At 34.3% G+C, this 13814-nt stretch overlaps 2 protein-coding genes and 1 pseudogene across 4 annotated transcripts; 1 reads left to right on the top strand and 2 right to left on the bottom strand.

Moving 5' to 3' along the window:
- Positions 1-1056: 1056 nt before the first annotated feature.
- LOC100819899 (protein CHUP1, chloroplastic) lies at positions 1057-4652 on the top strand. 3 transcript variants are annotated; one of them, XM_003546561.5, is made up of 5 exons: positions 1064-1414; positions 1714-1985; positions 2085-2137; positions 2786-3565; positions 3655-4652. In XM_003546561.5, the coding sequence occupies exons 2-5, from the start codon at positions 1838-1840 to the stop codon at positions 4459-4461; spliced, it is 1788 nt and encodes a 595-aa protein (XP_003546609.1). In that variant the 5' UTR covers positions 1064-1414; positions 1714-1837; the 3' UTR covers positions 4462-4652. The 3 variants fall into 3 exon arrangements, with proteins under 3 accessions (XP_040865722.1, XP_003546609.1, XP_014623728.1); XM_014768242.3 differs by lacking the exon at positions 1064-1414 and adding an exon at positions 1426-1635; XM_041009788.1 differs by having other exon boundaries at positions 1057-1414; positions 1714-2137.
- A 694-nt stretch (positions 4653-5346) lies between these two features.
- LOC102668141 (GDSL esterase/lipase APG-like) lies at positions 5347-6931 on the bottom strand (annotated as a pseudogene).
- Positions 6932-7752: 821 nt separating this feature from the next.
- LOC100791717 (putative leucine-rich repeat receptor-like protein kinase At2g19210) lies at positions 7753-12875 on the bottom strand. The gene is made up of 13 exons (XM_006597116.4): positions 12509-12875; positions 11806-12352; positions 11142-11617; positions 10635-10785; positions 10477-10548; positions 10130-10198; positions 9972-10052; positions 9674-9834; positions 9212-9435; positions 8999-9125; positions 8826-8888; positions 8537-8726; positions 7753-8414 (listed from the first exon to the last, which is right to left on the bottom strand). The coding sequence occupies exons 1-13, from the start codon at positions 12666-12668 to the stop codon at positions 8018-8020; spliced, it is 2718 nt and encodes a 905-aa protein (XP_006597179.1). The 5' UTR covers positions 12669-12875; the 3' UTR covers positions 7753-8017.
- Between the last annotated feature and the right edge of the window lie 939 nt (positions 12876-13814).

Below are 13814 nucleotides of genomic sequence, written 5' to 3' on the forward strand. Positions count from 1 at the left end.
GATTTCTAAAAGCAAGTTGCATTTTATTTATTTAAGGTTATTTAAATTTCTTTGGATGTAAAGACTCGTGTTATGTTGTGCTCCCCTTTTTATTCGTTTTGTATTTTATGCTCTGACTAAGTCTTTGTGACTTATCCCCTTATTTTATTTTCTCAAATACACAAATAGTGGAGTAACTGACTTCTTGGGATTTGTTGACTTACATAGGATTTTAGTAGGCCTCCATTACGTCTGATGGATGTTAAATCATTGAAATGCGATATATATATATATATATATATATATATATATATGTATGTATGTATGTGTGTGTGTGTCTATATATATTATATGTTCTGTTACATGTTATTTAGTGAAGGGTAGACGAGTCAGACTAAGAAAATCATAGTATGTGCGCTGATCATGATCCAAGAATGAGTCATGACATGAATGGTAATTGGAGTCAATAGTTTTCCTAAGGTTTCCATAGTGGCATAATGAGAAAAAAGATCAAATTAATCTTTGTGAATAACTCGATATATTATCTCTTTTAACTCTTTGAGCGAAATGTGACAAAATAAAAAAAGAATTCATGGATTAACTTCATCATCTCATCCTATAGGAATCAGGAGATCATCCCAAGGATATCTTCAATAGACCATTTTTTACTCTTTTAATTTAAACATTCAATTTTTTCAACCCAATGCCTTTTTTTATTCTTTAAATATCTTAAATGCATCTCATCATTATATATTATTTATTTATTTTTATCTCATAAATACATTTTAGTTTTATTTTTTTTACTTTCCAAGTGATAATCTAACCTAGTATTTACTATCTTCAGATATATCATTTTATTTTTATTTTACTTTCGTAGATGAAATTGTTGTTTTCCATCTACGTAAATAAAAACACAACTGGTTGGAATTAAAAAGAAAAATAAATAGCAACGACGACCTCTATTACTAAAATTAAAGTGCTGTGACAAAAACATGCCTTTATTTGTGTTATCTTGCCGTTTCTCATTCTAATTGATAATGGTTTCGCTGTTAACTCCGTGGAACCAGAATCGAATCGAATCTTATCTTAATTTTTATTCCTTTCTTAGCTTCTTTCTCTTCATAATTCCAACTTATTTAATTTCAATTCTGTTTCTCTCTCTGACATGACCCTCCTCCCACGTTGCCATCACCATTACTACACACGACAAGAATCAGTGGCCAACGTTTGTTGGTATAGACTATAAAGACATAATTTTTCAAAGAATTCGTTTATGCCCAATTGTTATTTTGGCCATGAGAGGGACAACCTGACACGCAACCCAAGCTACTTGCCAAAAGACAACGTCAATCCTATTTAAGTAAAGCTCCAAATTCAGATTTTTCTGTACTCCACACCTGAGTTGTTGCCTTCTCATGTTAATTTGTGTTGGGTTGTGAGTATTTATCTTCCTTTACAGCTTATTTTTAATGTCTTGCTTATTCATGTTCCCTTTGAGACATTTAGTTTTGACTTTTGATAGTTATGCATTAGTTTTGCTTATTTATTTATTTTGACTTTAGCTTATGTGTAGAATCAATCAAACTAACCAGCTAGGTACAAGTAGGTCTCGCATGATTTGATTTTCATGTGATTCGTATGAATGAATGGTTTCTGGTAAAATTGTAAGACTTTCTTAATAAATATGTGGACTTTGACTCTCTTTGCTTATTTATGACTTTGTTGTGTTTCTAGGCATAAAACATAAATGAATCTTGTGCTTTTTCCGTGGGTTTGAGATGGATGAGGATGATGATGAAGGAAAACTATGTGATCTTTCTCTCTCTTCAAGGATCAAAGGGAAATTAGATTAATTGTGATGATGATGATCAGAGAGGAAAAGGGTGTGAAGCCTGTTCTACTAAAATTTGGTTTGGCTTTGGCTCTTTCATTTGCTGGATTTATCTACTCACGCCTCAGAACCAGAAGAATCAAGCCCTCCAAGTCACGCAAGGGGTGTTCTTTCGGTTTGTTTTTGCCTCTTAGCAATATTTTATCTCTTCTTTTGCCCCTTTGTTTCCTTGATGGTGAACCTAATGTCTTTTTCATTTTTGGGGGAGGTATAGGGGCAGCATTAAGTACTTGCAACGCCATTTCCGAGGGAAATTTTCTATGTTCTGTAAGTTTCTTTTGTGGCACAAGTATTTTTCTGATTTTTTTAAATCTGTCATTTTAATTAGTATTTAATGTTGATTCATTATTATCAACGTAAAACTTGACTATCTAGGAAGTGTAATTATTTTAGTAATGGAAAAAAAAAGGTGCTAAGAGAGCCTTGTCCCTCTCAAATGGGTCCACCAAGCTTTATTCTATAAGTTGGAATTTATGTAACTTCTAGACATCAAGGGTTTCGGACAAAAAGAAAAGCAAACATCTAGGAAGTGTAATTCTTTTAGTGAATTAGTAGTGTGTTAGATAGTAGGTACCCATAGCCATTAGTTAGTTAGGTTAATGGACTAAACTAGTTTGAATAAGGCTTGTTGTCTATAAATAAGAGTTTGAGGTTGAGAGAGACATCTCTGTCAATTTGAGAAAGGATTCTACAAAAGAGAAATAAGAAATTTGTAATAGGAAAATAAGAAAAATAAACTAAAGTAAGGAGTTCAGAAAATATTTGCTCGGCCAATTGAGTTCAAACATTTAAACCTTCTCTGTTATAGTCGTTGTGTCTAAGATACTTTTGAGTAAACAGATAATTGTATAGCTTTTCTCCTTTTTTTAGAAAAATAAAAACTAAGATAGGGTTATTAAATTCCTTTTAATGCAGGAAGAAACATGCATCAACAAGGTGATAAGTGATAAATCTCCCATTTCTCTCTCTCCTGACAGTACACAAAATGGAGATGAAGATGAGTTCCTCCTACCTGAATTTAATGATCTTGTTAAGGACGTAGACTTTGAAGCCACTGTTGTCAGAAATTCTTTTAAAGAAGATATGGGAGCACCATGGTTAAAAGTAGGATCTTCTATAGCATATTCTGGTCCCGAGAAGGATGACTATGAGCAAGAGGTACGTCAACTCAGGAACATGATTAGAATGCTTCAAGACAGGGAACAAAGTCTTGAGGTTCAACTGCTTGAGTTCTGTGGTCTTAGAGAGCAAGAAACAGCAGTGATGGAGCTCCAAAATAGATTGAAAGCAAGTACCATGGAGGTAAAGATCTTCAATCTAAAGGTTAAGACCTTACAGTCTGAGAATTGGAGATTAAAGGAACAGGTTGCTGATCATGAAAAAGTGCTGACTGAGCTTGAGAATGCAAAAGCGCAAGTCGAATTGCTCAATAAGAAAATTAGGCATGAAACTGAACAGAATAGGGAGAAAATCATAACTCTTAAACAGAAAGTTTCAAGGTTGCAAGACCAAGAATGCAAAGATGCTGCTTATGATCAAGATATTCAAATAAAGATGCAAAAGCTAAAGTATCTTGAGTCTGAAGCAGAAGAGTTGAGGAAATCTAATTTAAGATTGCAGATAGAAAATTCTGACTTAGCTCGAAGATTGGATTCTACCCAGATCCTTGCAAATGCATTTCTGGAAGACCCAGAGGTAGGAAGATTATAGTCACGTACTCTTTTCCTTTAGTTTAGTCACTGCTTGTTAACAGTAAATTTTTATCTTATGCTTTTGGGGTGCAGGCAGGTGCTGTGAAGCAAGAAAGTGAGTGTCTTAAACAAGAAAATGTGCGCTTGATGAAGGAAATTGAGCAATTTCAGTCTGATCGATGTTCAGATCTTGAAGAATTGGTATATCTGCGGTGGATAAATGCTTGCTTGCGATATGAACTAAGAAATTATCAAGCCCCACCTGGTAAAACAGTTGCAAAGGACTTAAGCAGAAGCTTAAGCCCTATGTCTGAGAAGAAAGCCAAGCAGCTTATACTTGAATATGCAAATGCTAATGGACCAGGGAACATTGTGGACTTTGATATAGACCAATGGTCCTCCTCACAGGCTTCTTCTATCACTGACTTTGGAGAGTGTGATGATTTTTCTTCTGCTGATAATTCATCTGCTGCCAGAACTAACACAAACCCGACCAAACTTTTTGGCAAGCTCAGGCAACTGATACAAGGTAAAGGTAGTAGTCATCACCATAGTCATGCTTCATCACAAGAAAAATCTGGATATCAAGATAGCAATCCTCTTTGTTTGAGCACATCAACCAGAAGTGAGGGTCTTAGGAGTGAGTTTGCAACCCCCATTGCCACCTCTAGAACTTCCCTTGATTTCTCTAGTTTGACGAGTGTGAAGGAAGGTGATAGGAGAAATTCAGATAGTTGTGTCATGGGAAGCTCAAATAAATTCAGTACACGAAAAAAAGGTTCCTTTTCAGATTCCTTAGGCTTGGAGAAAAATAATTTGGAGAAATATGCAGAAGCTTTAAAAGATTCTAGCGTGAGTGCTACACATCAAAGACGTAGAAGATCAGCATCATGTAGTTAGTTTATTGTAACTTATTATCAATATGCAAAGATCTTATCCTTTTGAACTGTGAATATCATGCATTAGAAATATAGGTGGTACAGTAGACAACGTAAATTAGCCGTTAGGTTAGTTCAGACACCATCCATGTATTAAATAAGAATGCATTTTCAGTCATAGGCTTACTTCAAATAAGAATGCATTTTCAATCATTGTCATACTTCAATATTATCTTAGTTCATATTACCACTGTACAACATTTTTTATCTTGGAAAATGATAGTTGTCACAATTTTTTTTCCGCAATTGGTTTACGAAGTGGGACGTGGCATAATGTCAGGCCTTATATGGGTGACATGATTAACCAGCAAACACGTTTTAAGATTTGGTGAATTTGCAATGAGAGAACCATGAGCCACATCATTTTTTATGACTTTCGTAACTCTGTTTTGGTATAATATATCATTGCTCACAAATTGTTAATATTTGCCTAATGTGTGCTTAGTATTGAATAACATCACAACTAATTGTTAGGATCAATAGCCTATATGTTGACGTCAATTCGTAGCTAATCGATGATATCATTGTAATAAGAAAATATTAAAATCTCATTTTAGTGTTTATGTCTATTCTGTTCTTCTGATTTATAATGTTTTATATTCTCTTTTTTAGGTGATTCCGCAGGCATGTGCTTATGAATGTAAAATGGAAAGCATAGCAGCAGCAAGAATTTTATTTCAAATTTGGACTTCGCTGTTCCTTGATTTTCATAATGACCATGACTAAATTTTGGAATAAGGATTAAAAAAACCCAATTAACATAACCGGTGTACTCCGAAACGAGTTAAAATGAAATTTCCTAAGATTTTATTAAACACTACAATACAGCAGGCTTTTACGGACTGTAGAAATAACAAATTTGTGCATAATGAATAGTGGTACACAGTTAGAACGTTTATGGCCTCATGAGCCTTTAAGTGATAAGGGCTATGCCTTGTAAAATCAATGCATCGGCTAAAACTTGGTTAGCAGCTTGTGAAGGATGGACACTGTCCCAAAACACATATTGGGTTGCATTAGAACAAGTTCCTAATGATTTTGGATTGCACAATAAAGATGTTGTCTCCACTATCCCAGTACCACAGCAACCTTTCCTTGCCTCCACAAAACATATTGATTGAATATATCACAAGACAGTTTAGAAGAATCAATAGCACCCTTTTACACAAACAGATGAAAGCCATGCCATTGTATTCTAGCCAAAGTATTGCTTACCAAATTTTGAAGGGGACTGAACAAGGTCATAGAGTGGTTTGAAAGTATCAAAGACTACAATCTTAAGACCAGGAAGTTGCTTTTGGAGATTTGCTGCGGCTGATTTGATTTTCTTGTTAAATCCTTGGGTATCATTGTTGATCCTCGAGGCACAACCTTTCTCATGGAAACCAAATAGAGTTCTTGCAGCAGGTAGGCAACCCAGAGGTGGGAGTGAAGTCACTCCAATTTTCCTAGCACCCGATCTGGTGAAGTTATATATAGATTACTTCGTGATGCTTATGATCTGTGACTTATTATTCCAATTAACAGACAATAGTTTGTAGAGTAACAATAACAGCATACCTTAACAAAGCTTGAAAATGCACCCACAAGGTATGCAGAATAATGATCAGGAGTGAAGACTTTGTTGATCAAAGGATTGACGTAATAGTTTTGCACAAAGTCACTGCTGCCAGCACTCAATATGTAGAGTGCATTCTTAATAATCAATGCTGCTTGTTTTACTGCCAACTACCTTGGCCAGCTTGCCTTGGTATTCCTTGTAATATTTTAACTGTTGGGACAATGGAATCGCATGCTGCAAAAGAAAAACAAAGTTAAAAAACCATTAATTTTCGCAGATATGTGTGAATTTGTGAGGGGGCGCGCGGATGTACTGTTCATTCCTAACTTACATTCAAAATAGCAGCCTTTTCATCATTACCAGAGGCAGCTGAAGCAAAGTTTCCTCCAATAAGAAGATTCTTCCCTGATGCCTGAGGGCTAAGATATGCAGGTGCAAAACTCTTAAAACCCAGTGTTTCAGCTACAAAAGGAAACATCATTTCAACAAGAATGAAAATTATATATATATGAATATATGTGCACTATTTCTCTCCAAGCTAAATAAGTTCCAAGCTTGATGTTATTTCCTCACCAGTAATATCGGTAGCTAGTTTCCCATTGCAGAACCTCCCAGTGGGTTGATGGTTGCTAAAGTCCCTTCCATAAGGAGGGTAGTTAGCCTTGAAAAGGGTAGGCAGATAATCATTGTTCCCAATATCCACAGCTGAGTCACCAAATGTTATGATTGCTGGCACAAGGGTATTTTGTGCATTGCCCCATGCCAAGAAGACAAATGCTAAGAGCACAAGAAGTGCTTCTGTGCTATTGATAGTCATCTTTGTAGGGCCAATTAACAATAAGCTTGTTGAGGTTTTCTGCTTGTGTATGTATTATATTTATAATTAAGTCGAAGTGTCGAACTAATATGGTAACTGAAATGACCCTTTATCACTGATCTATTGATGAAGGAGGACTGAAGTTTGGCATGGCTATTAAATGAGAACACGTGGAGACCCTTTATCTGAGACCATTCGTTTTAACCTTGCGCGTGATTTTGCTTTCTAATCACACACTCTCGTCTCGTGTCTGTTAACGTTGTTTCTTTTATTTGCTTCGGTGGTGGACTGGTGGTCGATGAGGAAAGTTGTTGAAAATTTGTGCTAAGGAGGCAGCATAATAATCTTGGTCACGACTCGCGAGAGAGCTAGCAGCATGCATTGGAGTTATTTCCCATTGATGAGTAAGCGGTGCCTTTTCATCTTGAAAATAAAAAATCCGGATAATTTAAGTTGGACGTTTTTCATTTCGGATTTAATTTTGATCGACAACCAATATAAATGATTTTATATCACCGTCTAACCATGTTACATATTTCACACCTCTTCTTTCATACTTATAAAGAAGAAAAAAAATATTTTACACCTCTTTTGTACACTATAGATACGTTACATTGTACACTATACATACGTCACAGAGATTTGTCTTTTTTTTTTTTTTTTTATAAATACCTATTTTAATCCTTAAAAATGAAATAGCATAAATTAATCTGAAAAGATAAAATATTCAAATTTAATCCCCAAATATAAAAAATATGACAAATTAATCCCTAAATAATTTAATGATAAATTAATCCTTAAATTCTGTAATTTAATTAATATCAAATTGACTTTAAAAAATAAATTATTATCAAATTAATATTTAAACATTATAATTTGATGACAAAATGATATCATAAATTTAATAATAGAACTAATTTGTCATACTTTTATGGTATCTTACACTTTCAAACACTTAAATGAGTATTTATCCCTCCTTCAAAGCCAGTGTGTAAGCCTTTTACTTTACATGAATAATGGATTTATTCTCTTGTAAATCCACAAGACTATATATAGTAGGACATGTACAACAAATTAGAAAATTAAATATAACAAAAAGGAGGGGGAAAAAAAACAAAGTAGAAAGCACATTCTTGATCACTATCTTGCATCTGGGCCACACAAAGCTTCAAGATCAACAACATTGATTTCAATCGAGTTGATGCCTTCTTTTTCACGAGCTGCTTCCATTTCTAAGGACTCTTTGAGTTCGCCGACAATGTAACTCATTGATGGCCTTTGGATAGAAATTGAAGGCACACAAGCTATTGCTGCCTCCAAGGCCTTCCACACAGAGCCAAAGTCAAAATCTCCCCGCAACCTTGGATCAACAATTTGTTGTATATCTCCTTTTGCAAGAAAGTTGTTAACCCATTGCGCAATGTGAGTGTTCTGATGACCTTTTATTATTGCTGGCTGCCCAGTAATTAGCTCCAAAAGCACAATGCCAAAACTATAAACGTCGCTTTTCTCGGTTAGCCTGCTGGATGTGTAGTATCTGTAAAAGGGAACTCATTGGTATCATGACTTTAATAAGCATAAATAGGTTGAAAAAGATATGTTCAACTTAAATCCTCGTAAATAAAAGAAGCAGCCTCATGTTTGCGTGACATAACTTACTCTGGATCAAGATATCCTAATGTGCCAATAACTACAGTCGATACATGACTTTCATTTTCAGCTGAGAAAAGTTTTGAGAAACCAAAATCAGCTACTTTTGCTTGCATTTTCTCATTCAGCAAAATGTTTGCAGTCTTAATGTCTCTATGAATTATTGGCGGCTTGCAGCCATGATGCAAGTACTCGATACCTAAACATATAGGTTCCAGTGCAGTAATTCAGTACCATTTTAGTCACCGAAAAGTGAGGAATAGACTAAGTAATTAATGCAGTCGGTGTCACTGCTAACCTTGAGCAGCATCAACTGCTATCTGAATCCTCTGTCTCCAACTTAATGGTTCTCTCCTTGCATCTATTCAGACACAAAATAGACTATGATTTCTACTTTACTTGAGTATATGTAGTCCTTAATCAAGTAACTGTGCAAGCATGAAATTAATACAGGAGAACAAATTAATACACCTGATAGATACTCTTCCAAGTTCCCATAAGCCATATATTCGTAGATGATGCCTGTGTGTCCAACTTCATTACAGTATCCGACAAAGGAAGCTAAGTTCTTGTGATGCACACGCATTAAGAGTTGAGCCTGCAAATATGCGGAATGTATTTTAGCTAGAACATTTCTTTAAATTCAAAATATATCATCTTAAATTTCTGTAGTGAGAAGCATGCCTCAGTCTGAAACTGTTGTGATCCCTGAGGACATTTTGGCAAGAGCATTTTGACAGCAACCTGTGTGCCATCCTGTAAGGAACCAAGATAAACAATTCCACATCCTCCCTTCCCAATCATTTTGTCGAAGTTATTGGTAATAGTCGATATCTGAGAGTATGTGAACTGTGTATTGTTTGTCTTCAGCACAACCTCTTCATTTAATCTCACAGCTTGCTTTGATGCTAAACAAAGTAATCAAAATTAATGATTTTCAGAAAGTCATGTCCATTCATTATATATTGTAATTTAAATATATGCGACTTTTTTCATTTTATCAATTACACTATTTCTTAATCAATTGAATTGCAAAATGTTAGTTTGGTCTTTGTATAAAAGGCATTCAGTTCATTGCATATTGAAGTCAATGGCTGAGACCCTGAATCTAGTTTCAAAATAAGACAAGTATATCTATTATCAGACCTGGTTTTCTGTTGCATCTCCTTCTCCAAATGATATTCAGTACAATACCCAATACAATGAAAAAGACTACAACTGAAAGAATGCCTGCAACAAGTGGGGCAATATTCATTTTATCCTCTTCACATGGGCCCTCCCGGCAGAGATCCAGATTTCCATCCACACTATGGTCATATCAATTTTTTTATGAGTTTGAAGCAGGAAAGAAAAATAAAGAAGTTACAACAAAAAGTAGGTACACATCTGTGAAGCTTAGTTCAGTAAGTAACTTATTAACACCATGATTCAAACGAAAACAAACCTCAGCAAAAGTGAACCATTATTTGATCTTTCCTTGAGAAGTGAAGGAATTTCACCTGAGAGTCTATTCCCTGATAAATTGCTGCAAGATAGCACATATTAGATGGCTTGTATTATTTCCACGGACAAATATCAGATACTGAAATCTCAATAACTTACAGAGCCTTTAAGTGTTGCAGTTGTGAAAAATCAGGTAGAGGTCCTGTTAAGCTATTGTTTGATAAATCCCTGAAAAACAAAGCATTGTTTTTTTGTTAAATTAAGTGAACCTGACACCACACCTATCCAAAACCTTGAGACTCAAGATTATGAGTCTTCTCCTTACTTATATGGTGATAAACTTTTTTCTTTCTACTCGATGTGAAACTTCACCTCACACTTGTTTTTCAACCAGATCTATGTTTTATGTTAAGTATACTCTTTAGGAAAAAAAGTATTCTCTGATTTTTATCCCCTTCTTTTTTGGAAGGATTAGAATTTAGTCATGTTGCCAAATTAATACTCACAAGGATTCTAAGAATTTGAGCTCCAAAAATGATGCAATTATTGTGCCACCTAATCCACTGGAGGCCAGATATCTGCATGCAGTTCAATTATGTCGGTCAAGTGTTGGTCTGCCTTTATTTAATGAATGCAGATTTGAATTTAGGAAAATAAAACTTACAATGCAGTTATTGTGGGTGGATTATATCCATTATTGCTGCAGTTGAGTCCATTCCAAGAGTATTTCGATGGTGCGCAAGGATCTCCTTGCCAGGATTTACCCACCGATGATGTCAACTTGTAATGCGATTTGATGTCGATGATAGCCTTAACTACAATTCTCACAAGCATATAATGTTTATGTCTGTTATTTTCGTTAACCGACTTTTCCAAAACTTTGAACTAATATTCCTTAATACAAGAACCTTTTGCGCATGATGTGCGATCAATGCTCACACATCTAGAAATTAAATTCAACTTTTTTACTTAGAATTGCAATGGCAATGATTGTACTCTAGATCATGGTGAGGGCTATGATACCAATGCTATGGATAAATGATAGTAAAAGTTTAAAGGGTTAAGTGAAGGCACATGAATGATTTATACTTTTTTTATTTAATTTTCTGACAGTTATTTAAAGAACAAAAAACAAAAGCAAAATGCAAAGAGTGGGCAAGAAACAACTAACCATCATCTTGGTTTGTAGGAGAATGCAAGAATTCTTTAACAATGTAAATCTCCATTGCATTTAGAATGGGTGGATGGGTGGAATTTGGTTTCTTGTGCATAGAGAACTTGAGCTTACTTCCCCTAATGGACTGATTACCATCTATTGTATTTGACTGCAAATACGTGGGAGTTACATATTCAGCCCATAATTTTCCATTCAATGTAATGTCAAATGCCCTGCATTCATTTTCATTAAGCACTTCGATTTCAGCAAAGTGCATGTAAACATAAGACTCTGAAGTAGGTTGCCCAGTGTCAAATTCAAATTCCAGGGAATCATTTTCATTTGTCGGCCTCACAGCAGTTTTCATTACTGCTGATGGCAAGTGATATGCAGTATGGTTCAAGGAGTCGACGGTGAAGGAAGTATTGAGTGGTGTAGAATCAGGTAAGTTGTACGGATACCACATTCGATCGTAAACATCTTTGTCATACCTACATGTCATCAAACAACATATAAACCAAAACAAGTGAAGCTAGATTCAATTCTTACCTAGACAAACAGAAGTTAAATCCCCATGACTTGTATAGAAATTTAACTTGGTTTAATATCCGTGAAATGGCTTACATATGTAACAGATTTATAAGTTAAGACAGGCTTTGCTAATAAGTAACTAACTAACCTCACTATTTCATTGGTTGTTGATCCAATGTCAAAACGTCTATAGAGGGATAAGAGTTCAGATTTTGTTCTGTAACTGGAATGATCAAAGTGCCTCACCTCCAGTGCTGATATAAAAGGAGTTCCTTTATCAGTGTTCAATAAACAAACATATAATTCATCCAAGGATGGCACATGTAGAATCTCCTTGATTACCACATGAGTGGCATTTTCAAACATCACAGTGTCCCATAAATTAACCCCAATATAGAGATCAAATTGTGGCAGCTTATTCAAGTCATCATAGTTCCCATACATGAACGAAGCTCTTATCAAGTAAATAGTATTTCTGCCTTCTGGATGTCGTAGCGTGTAGCAATTCTTTTTCCCCTCAGGGAAGCTTCTTACATTTGTGAAAGTTCTTTGGGGTGTGTCAGAAATGAACTTGTGGGATATGCTTTTGCTTGTTCCAGTGCCAATGAACTGTGCATCTGAAGTGTAATGAATCTGAGTTTTGTCATCAGTATAGTCAAGGCCTTCTGCTATCCCACAGTCAATGCAAATAGAACCTAGAATCAACACAATCAGAAGAATTTAATAATAATAAAAAATTTGGTACTTTTCTTTAACCTGTTAAAGTTTTTTTTTTATATTTAGTATTTAAGTACGTATAAATTGTCAGAGAATTTTGATGCAAGCTCAGAGCAGTAGGAGAAAATCCTCACCAGTTACATCATCTAGTTTCCTTCTTCCTTGTTTGTGATGCATAGAGTTCTTCCCTGTGGCCATAACTATGGACTTTCCAGTAAATTCTGAAACGGTATATGCAAGGACACACCACAAGGTGCAGCTCCAAGCCCAATGGCATCTCCATTTTCCATCCATGAAATTTCAGAAAGAGATGACCACTATTTGCTATAGCCTATAAGCAGATATTTTGTGTTAGAAGAAATGGATAGGAATTTACTATAGAAAGTCGTATGGAGTGGTTGGGGAATTTATAATTATACCAGACTGTATAGGAGGAGATTTATGACACAAAGCATGTTGATGTTTAAACTCAGAAGTGCATTGAATCCGTGGACCAGATATATTTCAAGATCAATGAGCTTAAGTTTATAGTTACTGGGGGAAAAAAGTCTCAGTAAAATTCTGTATAGTCACCAATAAATCAATAATACATGTTTTTACCAGATACCTTGTGCATTGGTGACTATAGACACCCTATGATTAATACCTGTCATACTGAGTTCTTGTTTGAACCAGAGTTTTTGATAAGAACGGAAATTAATGAAATGACAAAAATGAGTTAAAATTGAGAGTTTCTGCTGACTTTGGTTCCGTTGGTAGTTTTCAGCTTTTATTCAATTGAATGCGATGCAAAATTGCCATTGGATGATACTAGTAAATAGTCAAGAAGGGGTGATGAAGATAGATACTTGATTAATACTCAGGCAATAAGATCAATGCAGATATATGACATTATTTTTTTTGAAAGAAAATAAATAACACGACGATTGTATAAAACAAGTTTAATTTTTATAATTTTACATAATTAACCAATTAAAAATTATCTTAAATATAAATTTCAAAATTATTATTATAAAATTAAACAATCTTTATCATACTTTATATTTTGTAGGTTAAATTTTATTTTTGATAATCTCTCTCTTTTTTATTCAGATTGGTCCGTTACTTAAAAAAAATTAATTTAATTAGTCTTTTTATGTTTTAAAGTGGTTCAAAATATAAAGAACTAAATTAAATTTTATAAAAATAAAAGACTAAAATATAAAAAAAAAAGATAAGATAAAACATCAAAAGTAAATTTAACCTATTTTATAATTGGATAAAAATATAACTTTTTTACATTATCCATATGATCAATGCTAATAATTGACTCCCAACATATTCTCGCTATTGATAGAAAATAATAATTTTTTATGGCTCTATTTTTAAATTAGGAGAGAGTGTTGAAATGAAACCCATTAAAATTTATAATTTTTTTTAAAAATTTAACCAATAAAAAAA

The sequence above is a fragment of the Glycine max genome, chromosome 15, assembly GCF_000004515.6.
Source record: "Glycine max cultivar Williams 82 chromosome 15, Glycine_max_v4.0, whole genome shotgun sequence".
Classification (NCBI taxonomy): domain Eukaryota; kingdom Viridiplantae; phylum Streptophyta; class Magnoliopsida; order Fabales; family Fabaceae; genus Glycine; species Glycine max.

Excerpts from the sequence above, each read along its gene's own strand:
- LOC100791717 (XM_006597116.4), bottom strand. The coding sequence starts at position 12,668 with ATGGATGGAAAATGGAGATGCCATTGGGCTTGGAGCTGCACCTTGTGG. Across the intron at positions 10,199-10,476 it reads CTCAAATTCTTAGAATCCTT|GGATTTATCAAACAATAGCT; the intron begins GTGAGTATTAAT and ends TTTGTTTTTCAG. Across the intron at positions 8,889-8,998 it reads CTTGGAAGAGTATCTATCAG|ATGCAAGGAGAGAACCATTA; the intron begins GTGTATTAATTT and ends GTGTCTGAATAG.
- LOC100819899 (XM_041009788.1), top strand. The coding sequence starts at position 1,838 with ATGATGATGATCAGAGAGGAAAAGGGTGTGAAGCCTGTTCTACTAAAA. Across the intron at positions 2,138-2,785 it reads AGGGAAATTTTCTATGTTCT|GAAGAAACATGCATCAACAA; the intron begins GTAAGTTTCTTT and ends CTTTTAATGCAG. Across the intron at positions 3,566-3,654 it reads CATTTCTGGAAGACCCAGAG|GCAGGTGCTGTGAAGCAAGA; the intron begins GTAGGAAGATTA and ends TTTGGGGTGCAG.